This window comes from Ambystoma mexicanum, chromosome 5q, assembly GCF_040938575.1.
Source record: "Ambystoma mexicanum isolate Mex_15411 chromosome 5q, UKY_AmexF1_1, whole genome shotgun sequence".
Lineage (NCBI taxonomy): Eukaryota > Metazoa > Chordata > Amphibia > Caudata > Ambystomatidae > Ambystoma > Ambystoma mexicanum.
This window is the reverse complement of record NC_090933.1, coordinates 667,994,053-668,014,808: the sequence shown is the minus strand read 5'-3', so window position 1 is coordinate 668,014,808 and position 20,756 is coordinate 667,994,053. Positions and strand designations below refer to the sequence as shown.

The 20,756-nt window shown below is 48.2% G+C and overlaps 1 protein-coding gene across 4 annotated transcripts in view; it reads right to left on the bottom strand.

Moving 5' to 3' along the window:
- Window positions 1-20,756, bottom strand: part of MTFR1 (mitochondrial fission regulator 1) — a 558,490-nt gene that overhangs the window by 206,711 nt on the left and 331,023 nt on the right. For all 4 annotated transcript variants that reach the window (XM_069621121.1, XM_069621120.1, XM_069621118.1 and 1 more), the window contains one exon: window positions 14,054-14,166. In XM_069621121.1, the coding sequence (XP_069477222.1) occupies window positions 14,054-14,166 (113 nt within the window). The remainder of the gene's footprint in view (window positions 1-14,053; window positions 14,167-20,756) is intronic.

Genomic DNA, 20,756 nt, shown 5'->3' with positions numbered 1-20,756 from the left:
CGGTGGGTCCTTACCCGCCAAGCGGTAACACTTAGAAATAGCCAGAATAATCCAGCGAGACAGTTTGCTTAGTCACAGCTTGTCCCAAACACTTACCAGCGTAACCAATGAAGAGTTGATCGTCCACTCGGACCCGGGACATGCGTGAAATATAAAAGCTTAAAGCTCTCCTAGGATTGAGCCTATGGAGCCTCTCCTCTTCCTTAGCAGGATGTGGAGGAGGATGAAATGCCGGAAGAACAACCTTCTGGCCTAAATGAAATTCCGACACCACCTTCGGAAAAAATGAAGGACGGACTCTAAGGACAACCCTGTCCTTATGAAATACAGTGAAGGGTGGCTTAACTGAAAGTGCCTGTAACTCACTTTGTGAGCAGAAGTGACCGCAACTAAAAATACAGTTTTAAGGGTTAACAGTCTGAGGACAAGAATGCAAAGGCTCAAACGGAGCACCCATCAGAAACTTGATCACAAGTTTCAAATCCCAACCGGGCACCTGGAAAGGTGATGGAGAGAACACATTATTGAGCCCTTTTAGAAACCGAGAAATTAAAGGAATTTTAAAATCGGAACACTCTTCAGACGAGCGCTTAAATATGGACAGCGCCGCCAGGTAACCTTTAACAGTACCCACTTGCAAGCCCCTGTGGGCTAACCAAAGCAAAAAAGACAAAACCACAGGAATGTCACATGCAAAAGGATCCACATTCTTAACCCTGCACCAGTCGCAGAACTTTCGCCAACGGCAACGGTATAGGGACTTAACTGCGGGCCTTCTGGCCGAAAGCAACACCTCCATCACGTCTTCAGGGAGGTCCCAAACCTTATACCTCAACCTTTCAGAAGCTAAGCTTGAAGGTTGAGAGATCCGACCTCTGGATGGAGAACCTGACCCCCCCCCCCCCCTTCTATGAGAGAAGATTGTCTCGGTAGGGAAGACGACGTGAAGGGCAGATGGACAAGTCAAGAAGGTCCGGTTATCACGTCCTCTGGGCCTACGCCGGAGCAATGAGGATCATCCGGTAACCGAACATTCGTAACCTCCACAGCACTTGCGGGATGACTGGGACTGGAGGAAACACGTACAGCAGTGGGAAAGACCACTCCACCACGAACGCGACTCTTAAGGCTCCTTTTGGATGAAATTCCCGCGAGCAGAAACTTTTGCACTTCTGGTTGACACTGGAGGCGAAGAGATCCACTTGAGGGGTCCCCCAAAGTGCGAAGATCTCCAGGAGAATCTCCTGAGCCAACTCCAACTCGTGAGAGATCGCGCTCTGCCTGCTCAGAGCATCCGCCGTCTCGTTTTCGTCTCCGGCCAGATGAACTGCAGAGATCGAAACTTCCTGCTGGATTGCCCAGAACCAGAGCTGCATCGCCTCCCTGCACAGAGGAAGTGACCCTGCTCACCCCCTTTTTGTTGAGGTAGTGCATGGCCACTGTGTTGTCCGTCAGGATCAGGACATTCTTTCCTCACACAGTCGGCAGAAAAGCCTTCAGGGCAAGCCTGACGGCCCTCAGCTCCAACAGATTGATATGGAGTCTGGACTTCAACGGAGACCAACGACCGCTGACTGAGCTCGTTGGCATGAGCTCCCCATCCCTCCGGTCAGGGTAGCCAAAAGGGAGCCCCCTTCATCAGATTGCCTTCAACGGCCCACCACAGAAGATCCTGGACGACAGAGGACGGCACCTGAACAGGGTCCGACATCCTGCCGGAGGACTGAGACCACTGGAGCTTGAGTGCCCATTGCAAAGATCTCATCCGCAACCTGGCCTCTGGCACCAGAAGAATGCAGGATTCCATGAGGCCGAGCAATCTCAAGAACTCGAACGCTGGGAGACTGGGCAAGTTGAAACTTGTGCACCATCTGCTGAATGTGATGAGCCCTCACCTGGGGAGGAAAACACTGCCCCAGGGACGTGTGGAGCACTGCTCCGATGTACTGGAGCCTCTGAGTTGGCGTCAAATGGGACTTCTTTAAGTTGAGGGAGAAACCCAGCTTGTGGAGGGAGTGGCAGGCGACAGACAGATGATCCAGGACTTGCTCGGAAGAGCGTGCCCTGATCAACCAATTGTCCAGGTAGGGGTAGACGTGAATCCCCCCCCTTTCTTGAGATGCGCTGCCACCACTACCATGAGCTTGGTGAAGACCCTCGGGCGGAGGTCAATCCGAACGGCAGGACCCGAAACTGAAAGTGCTTCACCTCAGAACCTGAGGTACTTCTTGTTCTTTGGAAGGATCGGTACATGAAAATAAGCGTCCTTGAGGTCGAGAGACACCAACCAGTCCTGAAGTTGAAGGGCCTGGAGGACTTGAGAGAGAGTAACCATCTTGAACTTGTCCTTCCTGAGGAGTTTGTTCAAACCGCGCAAGTCCATGATGGGTCTCAATCCCCAGTCTTGCTTGGAAATCAAAAAATAAGGGGAATACCATCCCTTGTTCCTCTCCGCTACAGGCACCAGTTCTATGGCGCCTTTCTCCAGCAGGGCTTGAATTTCCTGCGCAAGGAGCGGATCCGGACTCTTCAAAGAGATTCCCCGGTGGATTGTCGTGAGACCTCTGCCGGAAAGGAAGACAGTAGCCGTGGGCTATGATCTCCAGAACCCACACATCTGAAGTAATGGCGCGCCACTCTGCAAGATGCTGCGCCAGCCTTCCCCCAACCGGCGAACCATGGGACATGGCCTCATGACTGAGCTGAAGTACCTGCCTTGGTACCTCGAGTACCTTGTTTTCCACCTCTGGCACTCCAAAGGTGGCCCCATTGCCTGGCAGCTCCTCTCGCTTTACCAAAGGATGAGTAATAACAAAAAGGAACCTCCCCTCCATTGCTGTCCCCTAGGACGAAAAGGCAGAGGTTGTCGATCTGCAGCACCCAACGACTTTGCTGCAGCTTTGGAGGTCTGCAACCTCTCAAGGCTCTCGTCAGCTTTGCTGCCAAAAAGATGTTCACCGTCAATGGGCATGTTGAGGAGCCGGGCCTGCACATCAGGAGCAAACCCCGACTTCCGCAACCACACAAACCTGCGTATTACGGTGCTCGCCGCCATGGACCAGCTGATGCAATCTGCCATGTCCAAACCCGACTGAACGGCCTCACACATGGCATTCTTGCCATCCTGAACCATGGCAAGGAAACTATCCCGTTCGTACCCTTCAGGAATATGTTCAGCCGCTAAGGAAACAGTTCCACAGAGTGTGCGTGAAACATGACAAGGCACATATGGAGTTGGCCGCCGGATGCGCCATACCCCCTGAAGAAAACACTTTCTTCGCCCAACCATCAAAACGCTTGTCGTCCCCATCAGGAGGGATGGTAGGATACGACGCCTACTTTGCTGGGGCCGTAGCCGCCTGCACCACCAAACTAACCGGAGTGGGGTGCTTGGTCAAGTAGCAGTGGTCGCTACTGGCTGGCCAGTATTTTTGCAGCAAAGACTTGCCCACTGCCGGGAGACTCTCCGGAGCAGTCCAAGCCGCCGCCACCCTCCTCTGTAGAGCCATATGGAACGGCAGTACCGGGTCAGTTGGTGGACCTTGGTCGAAGATATCTGTAAGGTCATCCTGAAGAAAATCCCCTGGGGGAGCAGACCACCCCAAGTACTCGGTGACCCTAGACATAAGGCACTGGTACGAGGAGTCGGCATGAGTGCCCGGCTCAGGCCTACAAAACTCCACCTCCAGAGAGGTGTCCAGACCACTGGCGTTGTGCAGGGACTGACGCAGGTCCTCAATTTGGATATGGCCCTAGAGAATCTCATCTGGCACCGTATCAGGAACCATGCCATCATCAGAGCCCTCATCCACCTCTGAAATGTACTCAAGATGGCGGTAAGAGGGCACAGAATGGGGAACAAAGCCAAGCTTGACCTTGGCCAGAGCCTTTCTAGGGGGTTCCACTGTGCCCCGGGGTACCCCCGTCGAAACGGCCTCCAAAGGCGTCGAGTGAATCGGCATCAACACAGAGCCGACAGCACCGACGGCGTCGACACAGGCCTCGCGGGCGGAGCCCCGAGCATGTCCCTCGACATCCTGGGCGCCGATGGCATCAACGACTTCTTCGAAGGCAGAGCCTCAAAAGAGTCCATCGAGGACCTCGGCGCACAGACGTCGGCGTCTTCCTCGAAGACACACGGTGCCCACGGTCTCGAGGAACGGGACCTGGAACGGGCATGACGAGAACGATTCCCCTTGTCCGAGCGGGACCTTTCCCGCGAATCGTGCCGACCACCAGAGCCCGAAGGCGTACAAGCGGTGTCTCTTGACCGATCACGACCGACCCCACTCGGGAGGCGCGGACGGACCAGTGCCCTGCGATTCGAGAATCGCTAGCATTTTCCGGCGTCGCATGCTTGGTGGGATAAGCAACCTTCCGACAGGCGGAGTCTTCGGATGAGGACGGAGAAGGCGACCGAGGACGGAGAAGGCGACCGAGGACGGAGAAGGCGACCGAGGACGGAGAAGGCGACCGATGACGGCGCTTCCTGGAGTGCCTCGAAAAGGCAGAGGAGTGGTGGGACCTACTCCGGGACCGAGACCCACTGGACTTCCGACGACGATGCAGAGAGTCGCACCTCGAATAGTCTGTCGAAAGCCCCGCAGACCTTGACTTCTGTGGCTTGGACAGCTTACCTACCAACAGTTTCTTCTTGCGCTCCCGCAAGGCTTTGGCCGTAAGTGACTGGCAGTCGACACAATCATCCGTGTCATGGGCCTCCCCGACGCACCAGAGGCAGGCATCGTGCAAGTCCGTCACCGACATCTTGGACCCACAGTCCACGCACTTCTTAAAGCCCGGAAGCAGGGTGGAAGACGAGGTAGGCATTACGAAGGATAACTTCACAAACGAACAGGTTCGAAGAACCGAGAAAGAACAAACTCCAAAGAGTCAAGGCGCGCCGAGATCTCCAAAGCGAACACGTTCACGGAAAAAACAGAACTGAGGCTACGGGCGTCGTGCGTCCTACTTATAACATCCAGTGACGTCGGCCGAGGTCCTCGAGGGCGGCGTATCGACGCATAAAGATTTTCCGAAGCAGCACAGCTGTGGTGATTACTGTCATAGATATGGAATACGTCGGAGGACCCAATCCCCTCGAAAGAACAAATTACTTACCAACTTGTAACGTTCTTTCCATTGGATGTTCCTGTTAGGAAGAAACCTGTGCAGTTCCCTTAGGGACCACTGCAAAAGGCTTAAGACTACAGGTGTTGGCAGTAAAATCAATTGGTAGCAGTCTGTACCACCCAGATTTACCTGGTAGCTGTGGCTGAGCAGCCAGACTTCTCTCAAGAAGAGTTAGACCGTATCTAGAGTATACAAGATAGGTACCAAAATACAGTAGCACAAGCAAACACTGACCAGAGCTTTGGTATCAAAGTATATAATTATTTATTTAAAGACACACTTAGAAACACTCCAGCACTATTATTGTAAGCAAGTTCAAAACACAGTCACTATTAATATATATACACATCCCTTATTCCTTATTGGACAAGTCTTAGTTAACACCACTTATTTTCAGACAGAGGTGAGCGCTTAACTAAAGATGGCACTCCAATAAGTTAAAAAAAGGGAGGGAAAAGGCAGAAATTAGAAAAGCACACAATACTTTAGAAACACCCAGCAAGGCAGGAAAGTAAAAGTCTACTTCTGAGCAAAAAGTTCAGAGGCCAGGCTCCCTCATAGAGAGAGCAGAACACCAATGCGCCCAAGATCACACAGTTTAAAAGGCTTGAAAAGTCTTGCAGGGAGTTCAAAAAGGAATTGGTTCAGCTCAGAAAAGTTCAGTTAACCATCCTAGGGCCAATCCAAGTGGCAAGTTGAGGATTTAAGAGACACCCCACACAGACCGTTGCGAGGGAGGCCAGGCGGACACAGTACCTTGAAAGTGGAGAGAATTCTCCAGCGGGGGCAGTTGTTCCTGGCAGCGGGTGCAAGTCGCGGCGTCGGCCAGAGGAAGAGAAGATCTCGACGTGGAGGAAAGCTGAAGGTCGTTGCACTGCCAGGGAAGAAACCAGCCGCGGAGTTCTCCGGTTAAAAGGTACTACCCTTTTATTCGCGGTAGTGGTAAAACGTGGTATCCCGGTTGCCGGGGTGCTTGGCACAGGCAAGGTGGCCACGAGATGATCCGGGGAGGCGAAAAGGTGGGCAAACTGTTATCCCCACCAGTCAAAGGAAGAAGACTCTCCGGGATGAAGATCTCCTCTGTCGTTGGAAGAAGTGGTGAGGCGGTTCGGCAGGACTCCACCGGGGGTGTCGTCATTGCAGGTCGGTTCAGCTTCTCCCTCTTCGGATTCTTTGGTCCTGTGGCCACTTCTGAAGTTCCAGTCCCCAAAGCCCTGCTTTTATGCAGAAAACCCCCATTCATCAGTCCTAGCTGTCACTCAAACATGCTAAGTGATGAGCCGGGCGGCTCAACACAGGGCCAATCACACAAGAGTGCAACTTGAGTTGCCCAGGCAACTCAATCCAGGGTGCCTAAACCCCCCCCCTCCCACACATCCTGTAGACCCAGACAGAGTGGCACCACTTTTGGAGGCTTCTGTGGAGCAGCCCGCCAAAAAGTGGAACAAAGGGCTTGACTTGGGTTGGAGTTACAGAGGCGCAAACAAACGCCATTTTAAAACTGAGTCCTGGCAAAAAGACCCAACCGACGAAATAAATATTAAATAAATAACCCAGCAGTATCTTTAACATTGCACCAAAAAGTGGTGCGTTTAAAATGAATGGGAAAATCCCATAGTAAATATTCTTAAGGAATATTTCGCGTGGCACCCACTGCCACCAGCCAGAAACATGACGAGGGGGGACTGCACAGTGCCCCCTCGAAAAACAGAACCAGGGGCAATCTAATTACCCCTACCAGTACTCCCACAATATAATGGTTTGTACTGGTTCTGTTCCCAATTTAAGACTAGTAAAGTCAATGGTGACTTTACATGCCCTGAGAGACAGTAGTCAGTCCCAGGGTATGGAGTCTATGTTTGGGGGTCACTATGACACCCCTGTGTTGCTGCAATGAGGGTGCTGTGTAACACACTTAACAAAAACCACATGAAACCCTATGGAGTAAAAGACCCCATAGCCCATAAAACACATTACAAAGTCAAAGGATATTTCAAATCATGTCTAAGAGTGGGAGAAAGAGTCTCATTCTTAGCAGGAGAAAAAATTAAATCCCAAAAATCCAGCAAAGCTGCTGGGGGACTCACTAGGTTTGGGAAATTAGCCTTAACAGAGAATTCTCCCTAACAGTTCCTCCAACGTATTCCTTACCTTAGATGTATTCCATCCAGCTTTGCTGCTCTTCGGAAATGTTTTCGGCAGAGGGCACCGTGCGTCGATGTCGTCGAGTCGATGGTCCCTCGAAGGCCTCCGTCGAGTGGGACGTCATCGGGTGTATAAGAAGCATGCGCAGCCCGTTGGCCTCAGTTCTGATTTTCCCCCTTTTTTTGCCTGTGATCTTGTATGTGTAGATTGTGCCGGCAGACAGATATCAGACTTGCGAGATTTGAGATGACAATAACCCGGAAAAATCTACAGATGGGTAGGTTGGGAGGGCGATGAGGAATACGTTGGAGGAACATCCAATCGAAAGAACGTTACCAGTTGGTAAGTAACTTGTTCTTCAAGTGGATTGTGTCCTCCAACGTATTCCTCATCTTAGATAGACTCCCAAAGCAGTATTTTGTATACTTTCTCTGGAGGAGGGGTCTTTTTTTTACCAATGCTTTTAGAAGGCAGAATAAAGCACTGCTTTTCCAAAAGTCAGCTCCCTAGACTGGGAAGCATCCAGGCTATAGAATTTTGAGGTGGTGTGAAGTGAAGAACAAGTTGCTGCTTCGCAAATGGATCTTATTGGGACACCTCTTTGTAGGGCCGTGGAAGAGGCGATGCCTCTGATGGAATGAGCCCTTAACCCTTCTGGTGGGTCTTTTTGTGCTAGTCTGTAGCATTCTGAAATGCAAAGTACAATCCAGCGTGAAATTGTCTGTTTTGTTACCGATTGACCCAGTTTGCTTCCTGTGTAGCCTATAAACAACTGGTTGTCCACTCTAAGCCTAGAAAGTCTAGAGATGTAAAAGCTTAAAGCTCTTTTTGGATCCAGTCTGTGTAATCTTTCTTCCTCCTTAGAAGGATGCGGTGGAGGATAGAATGAGGGTAAAACAATTTTCTGACCTAAATGAAAATCGGATATTACTTTTGGTAAAAATGATGGTTTAACCCTCAATACAACTCTGCCCTTATGGAACACAGTATAGGGTGGCCCATAAGACAGAGCCTGCAATTCGCTCACTCTTCTTGCTGATGTTAGAGCAACTAAAAAGGCCGTTTTCCACGTTAGTAATCTTAATGGACACGTGTTCATACGCTCAAAAGGGGCACACATTAAGAATTTTAGAACTAAATTTAGATCCCAAATCGGTACTTGAAATGAGTGAGAAGGAAACACATTAGTGAGACCTTTTAAGAATTGTTTTATCAAAGGAATTTTGAAGTAGGAGCATTCTTCCGATGAGCCCTTGAAAATGGAAAGCGCCGCAAGGTAACCTTTTATTGTTCCAATATTCAGACCTCTATGTGCTAGGGTCAAAAGGAAAGATAGTACTTCCGGAATAGAACATAGAAAAGGATCGACTTTTTCCCTGCACCAGTTGCAAAACTTTTTCCAACGGCAATGGTATAGACACTTTGTTGCTAGCCTTCTTGCCAAAAGCAACACCTCCATAACATCTGGAAGGTTCCAATCCCTGTATCTCAGCCTTTCAGATACCAAGCATGAAGGTTGAGTGTTCTGACATCTGGGTGGAGAACCTGACCTTCCATTTGAGAGAGAAGGTTCTCTCTCTGAGGAAGACGTACTGGAGGACAGATGGACATATCTAGAAGGTCCGGATACCACGTTCTCCTGGCCCAATCCGGGGCAATTAGGATCATGCGGTTCTCTAAGCGTCTCAGCCTCCCGATGACCTGAGGAATGATGGGAATCGGAGGGAATGCGTACAATAGTGGGAAATTCCACTCCACCACGAACGCGTCCCCCAGGGCTCCTCTAGGGGGAAATTCCCTTGAGCAATACCTTTCGCATTTTCGGTTGGTACTGGTTGCGAATAGGTCTACCTGGGGGGTTCCCTAAAGGTCGAAGATCTCTTGAATGACTTCCTGAGCCAGTTCCCATTCGTGGGACACCGTGCTCTGCCTGCTCAGAGCATCTGCCGTCATATTCTCTTCCCCGGCTAGATGAATTGCCGTTAAAGAGATTCATTCCTTAATCGCCCAATACCAGAGCTGCATTGCCTCTCTGCACAGGGGTAGTGACCCCACACCACCTCTTTTGTTTAGGTAGTGCATGGCCACTGTGTTGTCTGTCATTATCAGGACATTCATTCCCCTGACAGATGGCAGGAAGGCCTTCAGCGCTAGTCTGATTGCCCTCAGCTCTAAAAGGTTGATATGTAGTTTGGACTCCGATGGAGACAAACGACAGTTGATTGTCAAATCGTTGGCATGAGCTCCCCACCCCAGGAGTGAGGCGTCCATCACTACTGTGATCTCAGGCCATGGTTGCCAAAAAGGTTCTCCTTTTAGGATGTTCTCTGTACAGGTCCACCATAGAAGGTCTTGTCTGACCTTGTTCGGAATCTGAAGAAGATCTGTCATTTGACCCGCGAACTGGGACCACTGAGTCTTTAGAGCCCATTGAAGGGATCTCATCCTCAATCGTGCCTCTGGCACCAGGAAGATGCAGGATGCCATGAGGCCGAGCAACCTTAAAAAATCGTAAGCCTGGAGATTTTGGGCATTTCGGAATTTGGAAACCATCTGAAGAATGTCTTGGGAGGCGAGCTCTTTCCCAAGGATGTGTCTAGTACAGCTCCTATGTACTGAAGCTGTTGGGAAGGTGTCATCTGTGACTTCTTGAAATTGAGGGAGAAGCCCAGTTTGTGGAGGAAGTGGCAGGTGACTTTCAGATGATCCAGTGCTTGTTCGGCAGAACGCGCTCTGATCAACCAATCGTCCAGGTAGGGGTAGACATGAATCCCCCCTATTTTGAGGTGCGCTGCCACCACTACCATTAACTTGGTGAAGACCCTCGGGGCAGAGGTCAACCCGAATGGCAGGACTCGAAACTGATAGTGTGAGTCGCCAACTACGAACCTCAGGTATTTTCTGTGTTTGAGATGAAAAGGCACATGAAAATAAACATCTTGGCGGTCCAATGACACCAACCAGTCCTGAAGTTGAAGGGCCTGAAGGATCTGAGAGAGAGTTACCATCTTGATCTTGTCCTTCCTGAGGAACTTAAGTCCAAGATGGGTCTCAGTCCTCCGTCCTTTTTGGGGATAAAAAAAATACGGGGAGTACCATCCCTTGTTCCTCTCCGATGCAGGTACAAGTTCTATGGCACCTTTCTCCAGCAGGGTTAGAACTTCCTGCTGTAGGAGCGGGTTTGAAGACTTCAACGGGTGTCTCCCTGGTGGATTGCTTTGAGGTTGCTTTAGAAAAGGAAGGCAGTAGCCTTGGGCTATTATTTTTAGAGCCCAAACATCTGAAGTAATGGCTCGCCATTCTTGCAGATGCTGCGACAGCCTGCCTCCTACAGGTGTTGTGGTGCGAGTCCTCAAAGTGGTTTTGTGGCGGATGTTGCAGCCGCTGCTGGCAGAGAGGCTGCAGCTGGAGCTGGCTTAGCACGTTTTCCTCGTCCACCTCGAGTGGCCTTTCTTTGGCCCTTTTGACTGGCCATTCCTCTCGCCTTTCCATATGAGGTGTCATAACGATAGGATTGTCCCCTCCATGATTGCCCTTGTGCACGAAAAGGCTCAGGTTGCCTAATAGCAGCTCCTAAAAATGTTGCCGCTGCTTTTGAGGTCTGCAACCTCTCAAGGCTCTCGTCAGCCTTGTTGCCAAAAAGGTGAGACCCGTCAAAAGGCATGTTCAGTAGACTGTTCTGTAGGTCCGGTGCAAAACCCGACTTCCGTAACCACGCAAACCTGCGCATTACCGTGCTAGTGCCCATGGACCTGCTTACACTATCCGCAGTGTCCAATCCAGATTGAAGGGATTCCTGCATGCCTACCTTTCCATCTCTAACGATGGCTAGGAAATCTTCCCTTTCTTCCCCTTCTGGTATGTGCTCCGCCGCCATTGCGATGCACTCCCACAGAGTGTACGAAAATTTTGCCAAGGCACATGTGGAGTTGGCAGATTTAAATGCCATGCTCCCGGCTGAAAATACCTTCCGTGCCCAACCATCCACACACTTATTCGTCCCTGTCTGGAGGGATAGACGGGTACGCAAGTTTGTTGGAAGCTGTGGCTGCCTGTATGACCAAACTCTCGGGAGTTGGATGTTTTGACAGATAGCCGCGGTCGCTACTGGCTGGGCGGTATTTTGATGCGAGGGACTTATTTACCGGAAGAATAGAATCCGGAGTTTCCCAATTCTTGGCCACCCTGTTTTGTAAGGCTACATGAAAAGGTAGTACTGGGTCTTGAGTGGGACCATGGTCCAATATATCTTAAATCGTCATGGACGAATTGGGCTGGTGGTCTAGTCCATCCCAAGTAATCTACCACCTTGGCCATTAACTGACAGTAAGATGGACTGGCATGCTCTCCTTGATCTGGTCTACCAAAGTCATTCTCAGGAGAAGTGTCAATGACACTTACATTATGTAAAGACTCTACCAAATCCCTCATTCTGCTTTCCTCTGAGATCAAGCATTCTGGGACATTTGGGGTGCCATATTCCAATCCAAAAGGTACATTTTCCTCATCGGATCTCTCCTGTTCCTCAAAAATTGAGGTCAAGGATTTGAAAAATTCCTTCCCAGGGAGAGGCTTGAAAACCTTCTCTGGGAGAGGTGGAGGAAGAGGCATAGTACCAGACTCTGAAGAAATTACATGTTTTGTAACTTTCTCCTTCTCTGGTTTCCCTGGCTTGCCTTTGGCGCTGGAGCCTTTGGCGCCGAGGGTTTCGGTATCGACATAGTGGTAGTCGACAGGGTCTGCTTCGAGGGCGTCGAGGCAGTCTTCGACGATTTTCCCTTCGAGGTGTGATAGGTCACGGATGGCGTCTGTGACCTCGAGCAGTCGACACGACTGTTTATCGCTCGGCGTCCTGGAAGGTTCCCTATCCTTCCTTTTACGATCACCCGGGCTCGAGGGCGCGCGAGTGTCGGAACGATGACGCTCCCGGCCGGCTTCCGAAGAAGGCGCGGACCGAGGCTTCGCCTTCTCAAACAGCTCCATCATTCTGACCCTGAATGCTTCCCACTCTTCGGAAGACAAATATTTTGTGGGGCATTTCATCTTTTTCGGAGACTCGTCTGACAACGAGGTGGAGGGAGACCTGTAGTGTCGTTTCTTCGATTTTTTCTTGACGAAGACGACGAGCGATAATATCGCTTTGGGATCTAGATCGATGCCTTTCGCGTCGAGGAGATTTCTCCTCACGGGGTCTCGACTCGACGCTAGAGATTTTCGATCCTTCCGACCTACCTGTATTTTTCCCTCTCCTTTCTCGCAAGGCCTTCCCCGTCATCGCCTGACACTTCGAACAGGCCTCCATGTCGTGGCCTTCTCCGAGGCACCACAAACACTCGCGGTGCGGGTCCGTGATAGACATTTTTGAGCCGCACGACTTGCATTTCTTGAAACCCGATCTCGGGGTCGTGGTCGGCGTCGATGACAAGGACATATTTCTTATATTATATTTCTTAACAGAACTCGAGGCGCGCCGAATGTCCGAAGCAACATAACTGCGGAAAAACAGAACTGAGGCCAACGGGCGCCGCGTGTGCTACTTATACACCCGATGACGTCACCCTCGACGGAGGCCTTCGAGGGACCATCGAATCGACATCAACGCTCGGCGCCCTCTGCCGAAAAAATTTCCGAAGAGCAGCAAAGCTGGATGGAATACATCTAAGATGAGGAATACGCTGGAGGACACAATCCACTCGAAGATTACTTTCTGCAGAGTATTTTTTGCTTGCCACTCTACTCCACAGACCCTACGCCTTCTGGGAATGTGGGATACCAATGAAACGCCCCGGTCAAAGGCAGATAGAAAGGTTGTCACAATTCTACTAGCAGCGGCTTGGCAGCTGATCGCCCGAAGGTGGAAGAGCAGAGAGGTACCTACTCTCCACGATTGGATTTGCAAATTCGTTGCATTGGAATTCACCACTTACACAAGCTAACAAGATGAGGCTGGCTTTTATTGGGACTGGAAACGGGTTCTGAATTTTTTAAAGGCAGACTTTGTCCTACGAATATTTCCACAAAGAGTCCAATTAATGGACATAGGCTAAAAGCCCAGGGACAACCCAGGCTTGTTCAGATGCTACAGACACCTGATCTCCAGGGGTGGGGCAGTGGGCTAGGAAGTATGTTAAGGAAGAATGGTTTGGGGGGGTTCTATTTTTGCTCTTTGTGATGTATGTGCTTAAATGTAATAAAAAAAAACATTTTTAAAAAACAGGTGCACTTAAATGGACGTGCAAGGACAAAGCTAATGTGGTATGCTTTTGGAAGGAGAAAATGCCAGGCCCTTTAACACAGTTTGAAAGGCTATAGCAATGTTAACGTTATCCCAGCTTGATGAAGAGACTACCAGTTAATGTAGCAAAAATTAAGTAAACAAGCAATAATTGCAAATACATCCAGCACCAGCATGACATAATTGCTGCTGCTGGATAATGCTTGGCATCCTTCAACCAGAGAAGCCATGCATATTTAAATGTCTCAGATGTAGCAAGTTATTCTGGCTTTGTAATTGTCATTTACCAAAGTGTTTAACGTAATAGTACTTTGTTGGGAACACACTGTTCCAGCACTCAGGATGCCTGGTTTCCACAGTGCACCTGATCATAACCTGATCATAGCTAGAAATTCGATTTAGAATGCAACAAAAAAAATTACAATTTGATTGATGCACTGGGCAGAACATGCCAAAGTATAATTTCTTGCTACGTAAAATGTGTAGACATTCAAGCATATAATAGCAAAAAATACAATTGTAATGTACATAACTTCCTACCTAAGCCTGGTAGAGGCTCCACCCTCCTCTTCAGAAACCCATCCCACATCAGCAAGAGAGGCTATTGTACCATCATCTCGGTGTAGGCGAGTTTCTCCAGGGAACGGGATAATCTGAAATACCATAAACAGATGATCACACATACTCTCTGCACTGTAAACATTACATACCCACTTAATTTAAGTTATTATATTACTGAACGCTCAACTGTTCCGATAGCATGGCTTTGCTGAGTATTTGGTCTTTGGAATTAGACCATTACTTTGCACAAAACATGGAAAATATACTTAGCAAAAGCTTTTTACTACCAAATAAAACAAACATTGAAATGCCTGAATCGATATGTAAATATTTGTTTTTAAACGCACAACAGCAACAGTATAATCTATAACAAACATTACATGCCTGTTATCGTCTTTCTGATGCTTGTAGTTGCTTAGATTCACATGCTTTGCATAGATTGACATCTAGTGGATGGAGTGGAGTATCACATGATGTGACGTGTACTGTATGCATGGTCCTTCACGAGTTGAGGTCAGATTGTTTTTTCTAACCTGAGCTTGCATGCAGAGTAGTAAAAGGATAAAAAACGTGGACAGCTGTATTTTGCTTGTGTACCTTCTACTCCCATTGAGGGGGGGGGGAGAAGAGGGTGGATGCATGTGCATCTTTCCAGATACAAGCACAAGAAAGAGGACTACAGGTATGTAATATTGGTCTTCCGAAGCTTGTGGATCTCCTTAGAATCACATGCTTTGCATAGACTAGCAAGCAATACTAGGAGAAGGAAGTGGGTTGTTCGAAGGAATAGAGGCAAACATCTTATCTTCTCTTGCAAGTAATTAGATACAGCCATATCGTTCAACAACTGACCCCATTCTACGGTTAACCCTTCTCCCTCCACGCAAGTCAACTCCCCACCAACAATTTCAAGACTTCCCTGCCTGGCTGCCCCCACTCCAGAGTCTGCTGTAATTGCGCTGCAATTAAATACTTTTCCTAGTCCGGTAGGCTCAGCCGGCCTTCTGACCTCGGTTTCCATGGTGTCACAAGTGACACCCTCCTCCTACCAGTGCTCCATAATAACTCCCAACCTTCCCATCCAACTCTTTGAAGACCTTTTTACATGGTATGTTGGCAAAGAATTACAGAAATCTCTTAAGGATCACCATTTCACACAACCCCACCCTTCCCATCAAGGAGAGAGGCAACCTTTTCCAAAACTGTACTGATTCTCCTATTCATGATCATGCCCTCCCTGTGTTATGCACAAGTGTCTCCTCCATATTGTGGAATATTCGTATGCCTAGATATTTAAATGATTCCGTCGCCCATCTCATCTCCCCCTTCGGTAGATCCCCCCCCCGGTTACATCCCCACAGTCCACCCAGAGGGAATAGAAGTGACTCAGTCTTATTTATACAGAACCCCGACAATTGTCTGAAGTTTTTTTAACACCTCCATCAACATTGGAAGATTCTCCCACGGATTATCAACGTAAAGCAATAGATGATCAGCATACAGTGACGCTACATGCCTTACCCCACCCACCAAGATCCTTGCCTCCCCCATCTCCTGACGTAGGAACTCTGCTAGCGGCTCCAGAGCCAATGCAAACAATATGGGAGCGGCTGCACACCATTGGCCCTCTGCCCAATTTCAACCCCTCCAACACCCAGTCATTGGTTCACACCACCACTATCGGCCATTTACAGATGTTTTCTCCGAACCCAAACGTCTTCAAAACCGTGAAAAACCATGTCCACGCCAGTGAATCTAATGCTTTCATGGCTTCGAAAGATGCAATTGCCATTTCTCCCTTCTGGTGTTTGATGTGGTCCATCACGTGGTGGAACCGACTAATATTCCCTGCCGTGTTCCTCCCCCCGACAGACCTACATTGATCCGGGTGTACCAATTCCAGGGCTACCCTCGCCACCCTATTTGCCAGGATGTTTCCCAGGATCTTCCCATCAATATTGACACTGGCAGATCCCCATTTTTAAACGCTTCATCATACACTTTAAGCCAAGGGGCCAGGAGGTCTACATATTCAGAGTAGAATTCTATGGGCAACCCATCACTTCTGGGCGCCGTACCCTTCTTCATGGAGTGTATTGCCCATTGGATTGGATATCTCTGTCCTCTAACAGGCCTCCCAGTTCTTCCATCCTATCTGTCCCCAACCTTGGTAGCCGGAGCATATCCAACAACTCATCTGCATCTTCCGCCACATCTCCTTTCACTCGTATACAATTCCCTGCAGGACTTTGCAAACCTTTCATTGATCCGCTCCTGGGTGCCCCCTATTTCTCCAGATTTGGTCCTAATCTGGATTATAATCCGCAGCAGGCTCTCCCTATTTACCAGAACCCACATAGCAGAATCTAACTAGCAATTGACACTCCATGGAATACGATCATAGAGACTTGTAGGAAGACTCGATCATGACGGGACTCTTTCCTACGCCCTTCCAGGTACGCGTTTAACTCACTATCCTAACAGGCATATCATTATTTGCACCAGTTGTAACGAAATGGACACGTTTACTGGGGTCTTTGACATTACAGTAATAATTTTCTGTTAGCAGCAAAGTATGTGAGCCATTATACAGATTGGATTCTCACCAGATACTTTAACTGCCCATGTGCGCACGTTCACTTACTTGTTTGAGACCTAAGGTTCTAGTTTCATCCTTATACTCTTAGTATTGATTATTGAGACGCGGCCCTGCCATACCCAACCTGATGGAAACATAAGTACTCTATTATAAATCTGAGTATTCTTAAGTCCCATTGATGGCGGGATGCTGAGTTGAAGTTAGACAAGGTTTTTTGGTGCACCCCGGTAAACCTATGGATAATTGAGGTCCAGGTTTCCGGTGCCACTTGCACCTTGTTCTTTAGCAAAAGACTGCCTCGTCCAGATGCAACACTGACCTGTTATTTTCTCTTTTTTCCCTTTTAGGGAACCAGCGCCCTACTCAAAAACAGCGCTCGTTATACCTCGTACTATTGTATAAGTTTGCAGTGTGGTAAGCCTCACCGAGTTAATTATAAACTTAGGTTGAGAAGTATGCTCGACTATGTACCGAGCCCAACACAACCCACTTTAAATGTTGTGTCCATTTCTTTTCCCCCCCTCTTTTTCCATAAGGTTATAGTCAACTTTAACAAGAAGGAAACCCTCGAGAGCTGCAACTACTGGCCAAACCAAGTTTCACTATAAGGAACTGACATTATACAAATGTGTTTAATGTTATACTGTTCGTCTCTTTAAAGCAATACCCCTGAAGAATTTCCCTGCACAAGATTCACAGATTTAGGGAAAGAAACCTGTTGGGATAAAGATACCGTGTGATCAAGACACGGCTACAATAGAGCATTGATGGCTTGTTTTTATTAAAAATTTACTGAGCAATCCGAACTTACATAAGGATGAAGTACTAGGCAGCTAAATGTTACACGTAAATAGCTTTACTAGTAGCGTCGATTGCTTTTCTCAGAATCGTCTGTAGGTTTCTTAATGTGATTTTATGTAAATTTACTTTTATGCCCATTTGTGTATGTGTTGATGAATTGTGTTAGTGTTAACATTTAGGTAGAGGTTGTTTGTGTTGAATCTAGTGTCACCAGTTAATTATTAAATTTATCACTCGCTTTTCTTCTACTTTCCTTTTTCTGATTTGTGTCAACATTTGGTGCGTTGTTTACGTTGGTAATGTATGTTAGACAACATTTTTCTAAACATTTTTTAAAAAAAGGTTTACATTGCAGCCCTATTTAGGCTGTATATGTTTTTTTTAAATGGACTGAAATATGGTACAATTAAAATATATATATATATATTTATTCAATTTTCTATGGTCTAGAACTGTGTTTTGGTTTGAACTCTGGAGTTGCACACCCTCTAGGGGACATTGTGAGCATTTACCTCACTAGAAAGGGGCAAACGTGAGGCGCAGGATCTCTTGTAAATTTTTCCAGTGTGTGTGGAGCACGGTCCCAGCCTCAATCCAAAAAAAACCCAGTCCTCATCTAGTTGGTTAGGTCTCCCTATTTATCAACCAGGCAAATAGCTTTCCTGCCTTATCTCCCTCCCTGTGTAGTCGGATATCTCGACTACTATTATTGAAGTTTGCCAGGTCTGCCACGGTATTGTTATAAGATGTTAGGACCTGGGCCAATCTATCCCCAACCTGATTCCCACTTGCCGCCTCTCTACCCAGTTCCTGCCTTCTGTCAGCTGTAGTTTCTCCTGCAGCCTTTTTCTCATCCCCACTGTCGTCGAGAAACAGACCCCTCTTATGTTCGTCTTAAAGGCCTCCCAGAGCACCCCCATTTCCCAGAGTACCCCGATTGGCTTCATTGACCCCTCATTGATCCCTCTCCGTACCTCTTCCCTGAAGGCCCCATCCCCCAGTGCCAATCTCTGCATCTGCCACAACCATCGCAGGGGTTTTTTACAACATCCCAACAACTTCACCACTAGGGGGGAGTGATCCGAAAGAGTTTGCCCCAGATATTCCAGCCCTTCGAACTGATGACAACTTTCCCTCCCTGTCAATGGTTACTCCAGTCGCGAGTACGTGCCGTGTACCCCCGAATAGTAGGAGAACCCCTTCTCCGCCCCATGCTTCTCCCTCCATATTTCCACCAAATCTAGTTCCTCCATTTCTTTATGCAGTGCCGCTGTCATTTGTTTTTTGCCAGGTCCCAATCTCCCCGTCACGTCTAAATCCGCTTGCAATTGACAGTTAAAATCCCCCCACCCCCAAATTACCATTCCGTCACTATAAGCCCCCATTATGTGCAGCACTGATGGAAAACATTCCTTATCAATGCTCGGTGTGTATGTGTTCATTATACACACTGATTGTTCCTCCCATTTTCCCCAACATAACCACTGTTCTCCCCATCTCGTCCTTCAGTACTTTTCCACCTGTAACGATACCCCTGCTGACACCCAGGTCAGTACTCATATCTCAGAGGCAGTGTTGTGCTGGTCTCCGTGCTTCCCTGTCTTGCAGGCCCCTGTCCTGTGGCGGCTCAGAGTATTCTCGCCAGGCTCTCCTTAGTGAGAGCTCCTCCTCCCTCCCGATTATGTGTGCCGGCCGCTTCCCACTCCTTTTAGTCTGCCTCCCGCCATTCAGCTCTGCAACTTCTTTACCACTGCAGCCCCGGTGGCTCTGGGTCCGCACTGTCCCCACCCCTTGCTTCAGTTGTTCCCCAGATCATACCCTCTCTGTCATGCTGGGTAACCGCGTAGTACCTGTGGGGGCCAGGATGCTGTGCCTTACACCAAGTTTGCAGGCCTCTCCCGAACAAATGCTGTCTGTACGCCAGCCCCCAGCTGCTGTCCTCTTTCCACGATTCCTTTGCTTCCCCCTTGTCTGCTATTTCTCCATGTGTGCACACCGCCACGGTGTTATCCTCCACCTTTCCTGCTATCCCGGACCAGGCTGGGGGCTGCTTATATGCGGTCCTCAGTCCGCTCCTCCCAGACAGCAGCCTCTCAGATTCCGGATCCCCCACCGGCCATCTCATTTCATTTTACCCTTACGTCACTGTCCCTCAGACCTGGAGGAATTTCTGTCTTCCACTCTGCCTCCTACGGTCCAAACTCCATCCGGATGTGCCTCCCAAGATCGCCAGGCAGGTGACAGCTCTCCGGTCTGCTGTCTCATCAAAAAAGTTAGGATTTAAGCAGGATATTTAGCAGGCAGAACGGGAGCTCAGGCGAGTTACGTGCTCATGCCTTGGCAGTAAGCCACATCCCTACACAGTAATGTTGAGTCAATTGTGAGGGGTCATCAATGCGAGAAAACCGATTTGCTCAAAATATGCAATTTTATTTTAATATAAATGATCTCAAAACACCTCACTTGCCTTCTACTGTGGGTTTCCCTACCTAACAAAACTAAGGGGAAACCTTCTCACACAGGAGTTCTGGCCCTCACACTAAACATCAAATACAAATAAACAAAATATATGGCAATTCAACAATAACAGTCACAGTATCTTGATAACCTTTTAACATCTTGGTGAACTCCCTTCCACAGGAATGAAGGTGCATTGATCGTCAATGTTCATCAAAATAATACCAGGTCATCCACAAACGTTTCAGTTCTTGAAAAGTCAATATTAAGATAAAGATCTGTCAACCACATTTCCAACAACAACAGAAGTGCTGATGAAATAAAGACTTTCCATTCCTCAGAACAGCATTAATGTTGTTCTCAGCCACATTGCCCTTTTACCACTTCCAGTTATTCAAGAAGACTTGACACACTTAAAAAAAAAATACAACTTCTAGGATGATAATAGAACAAAGGTATTGATTAACATAAATGAGTCTATTCAGGTTAGAATTCACAATAGATATATCTTGACAAGTTCTGCTGCTTCTACTTCAACCTTACTTCTACCATGATTTACCATGAGGAAATTCTCCTTAGCCCCATAGCATTTCACTTCATTGGACTACTGATTTCATGCATCCACTGACAACTCAAATATACCTCCACAACTTCAGTACTTTGTATATTAAACACAGGTTTGGACAAGATTCAATTTAAGGCACTGCAACACCTTCAATTAGGCAAGGCACTCTTCCTCTGAATATCTCTTCAAAGGGGGCAGCCTCTTATTTATAAATCGCCGGTAGCCTACAGGCATCGGGGCACACATTAAAACATCGACAA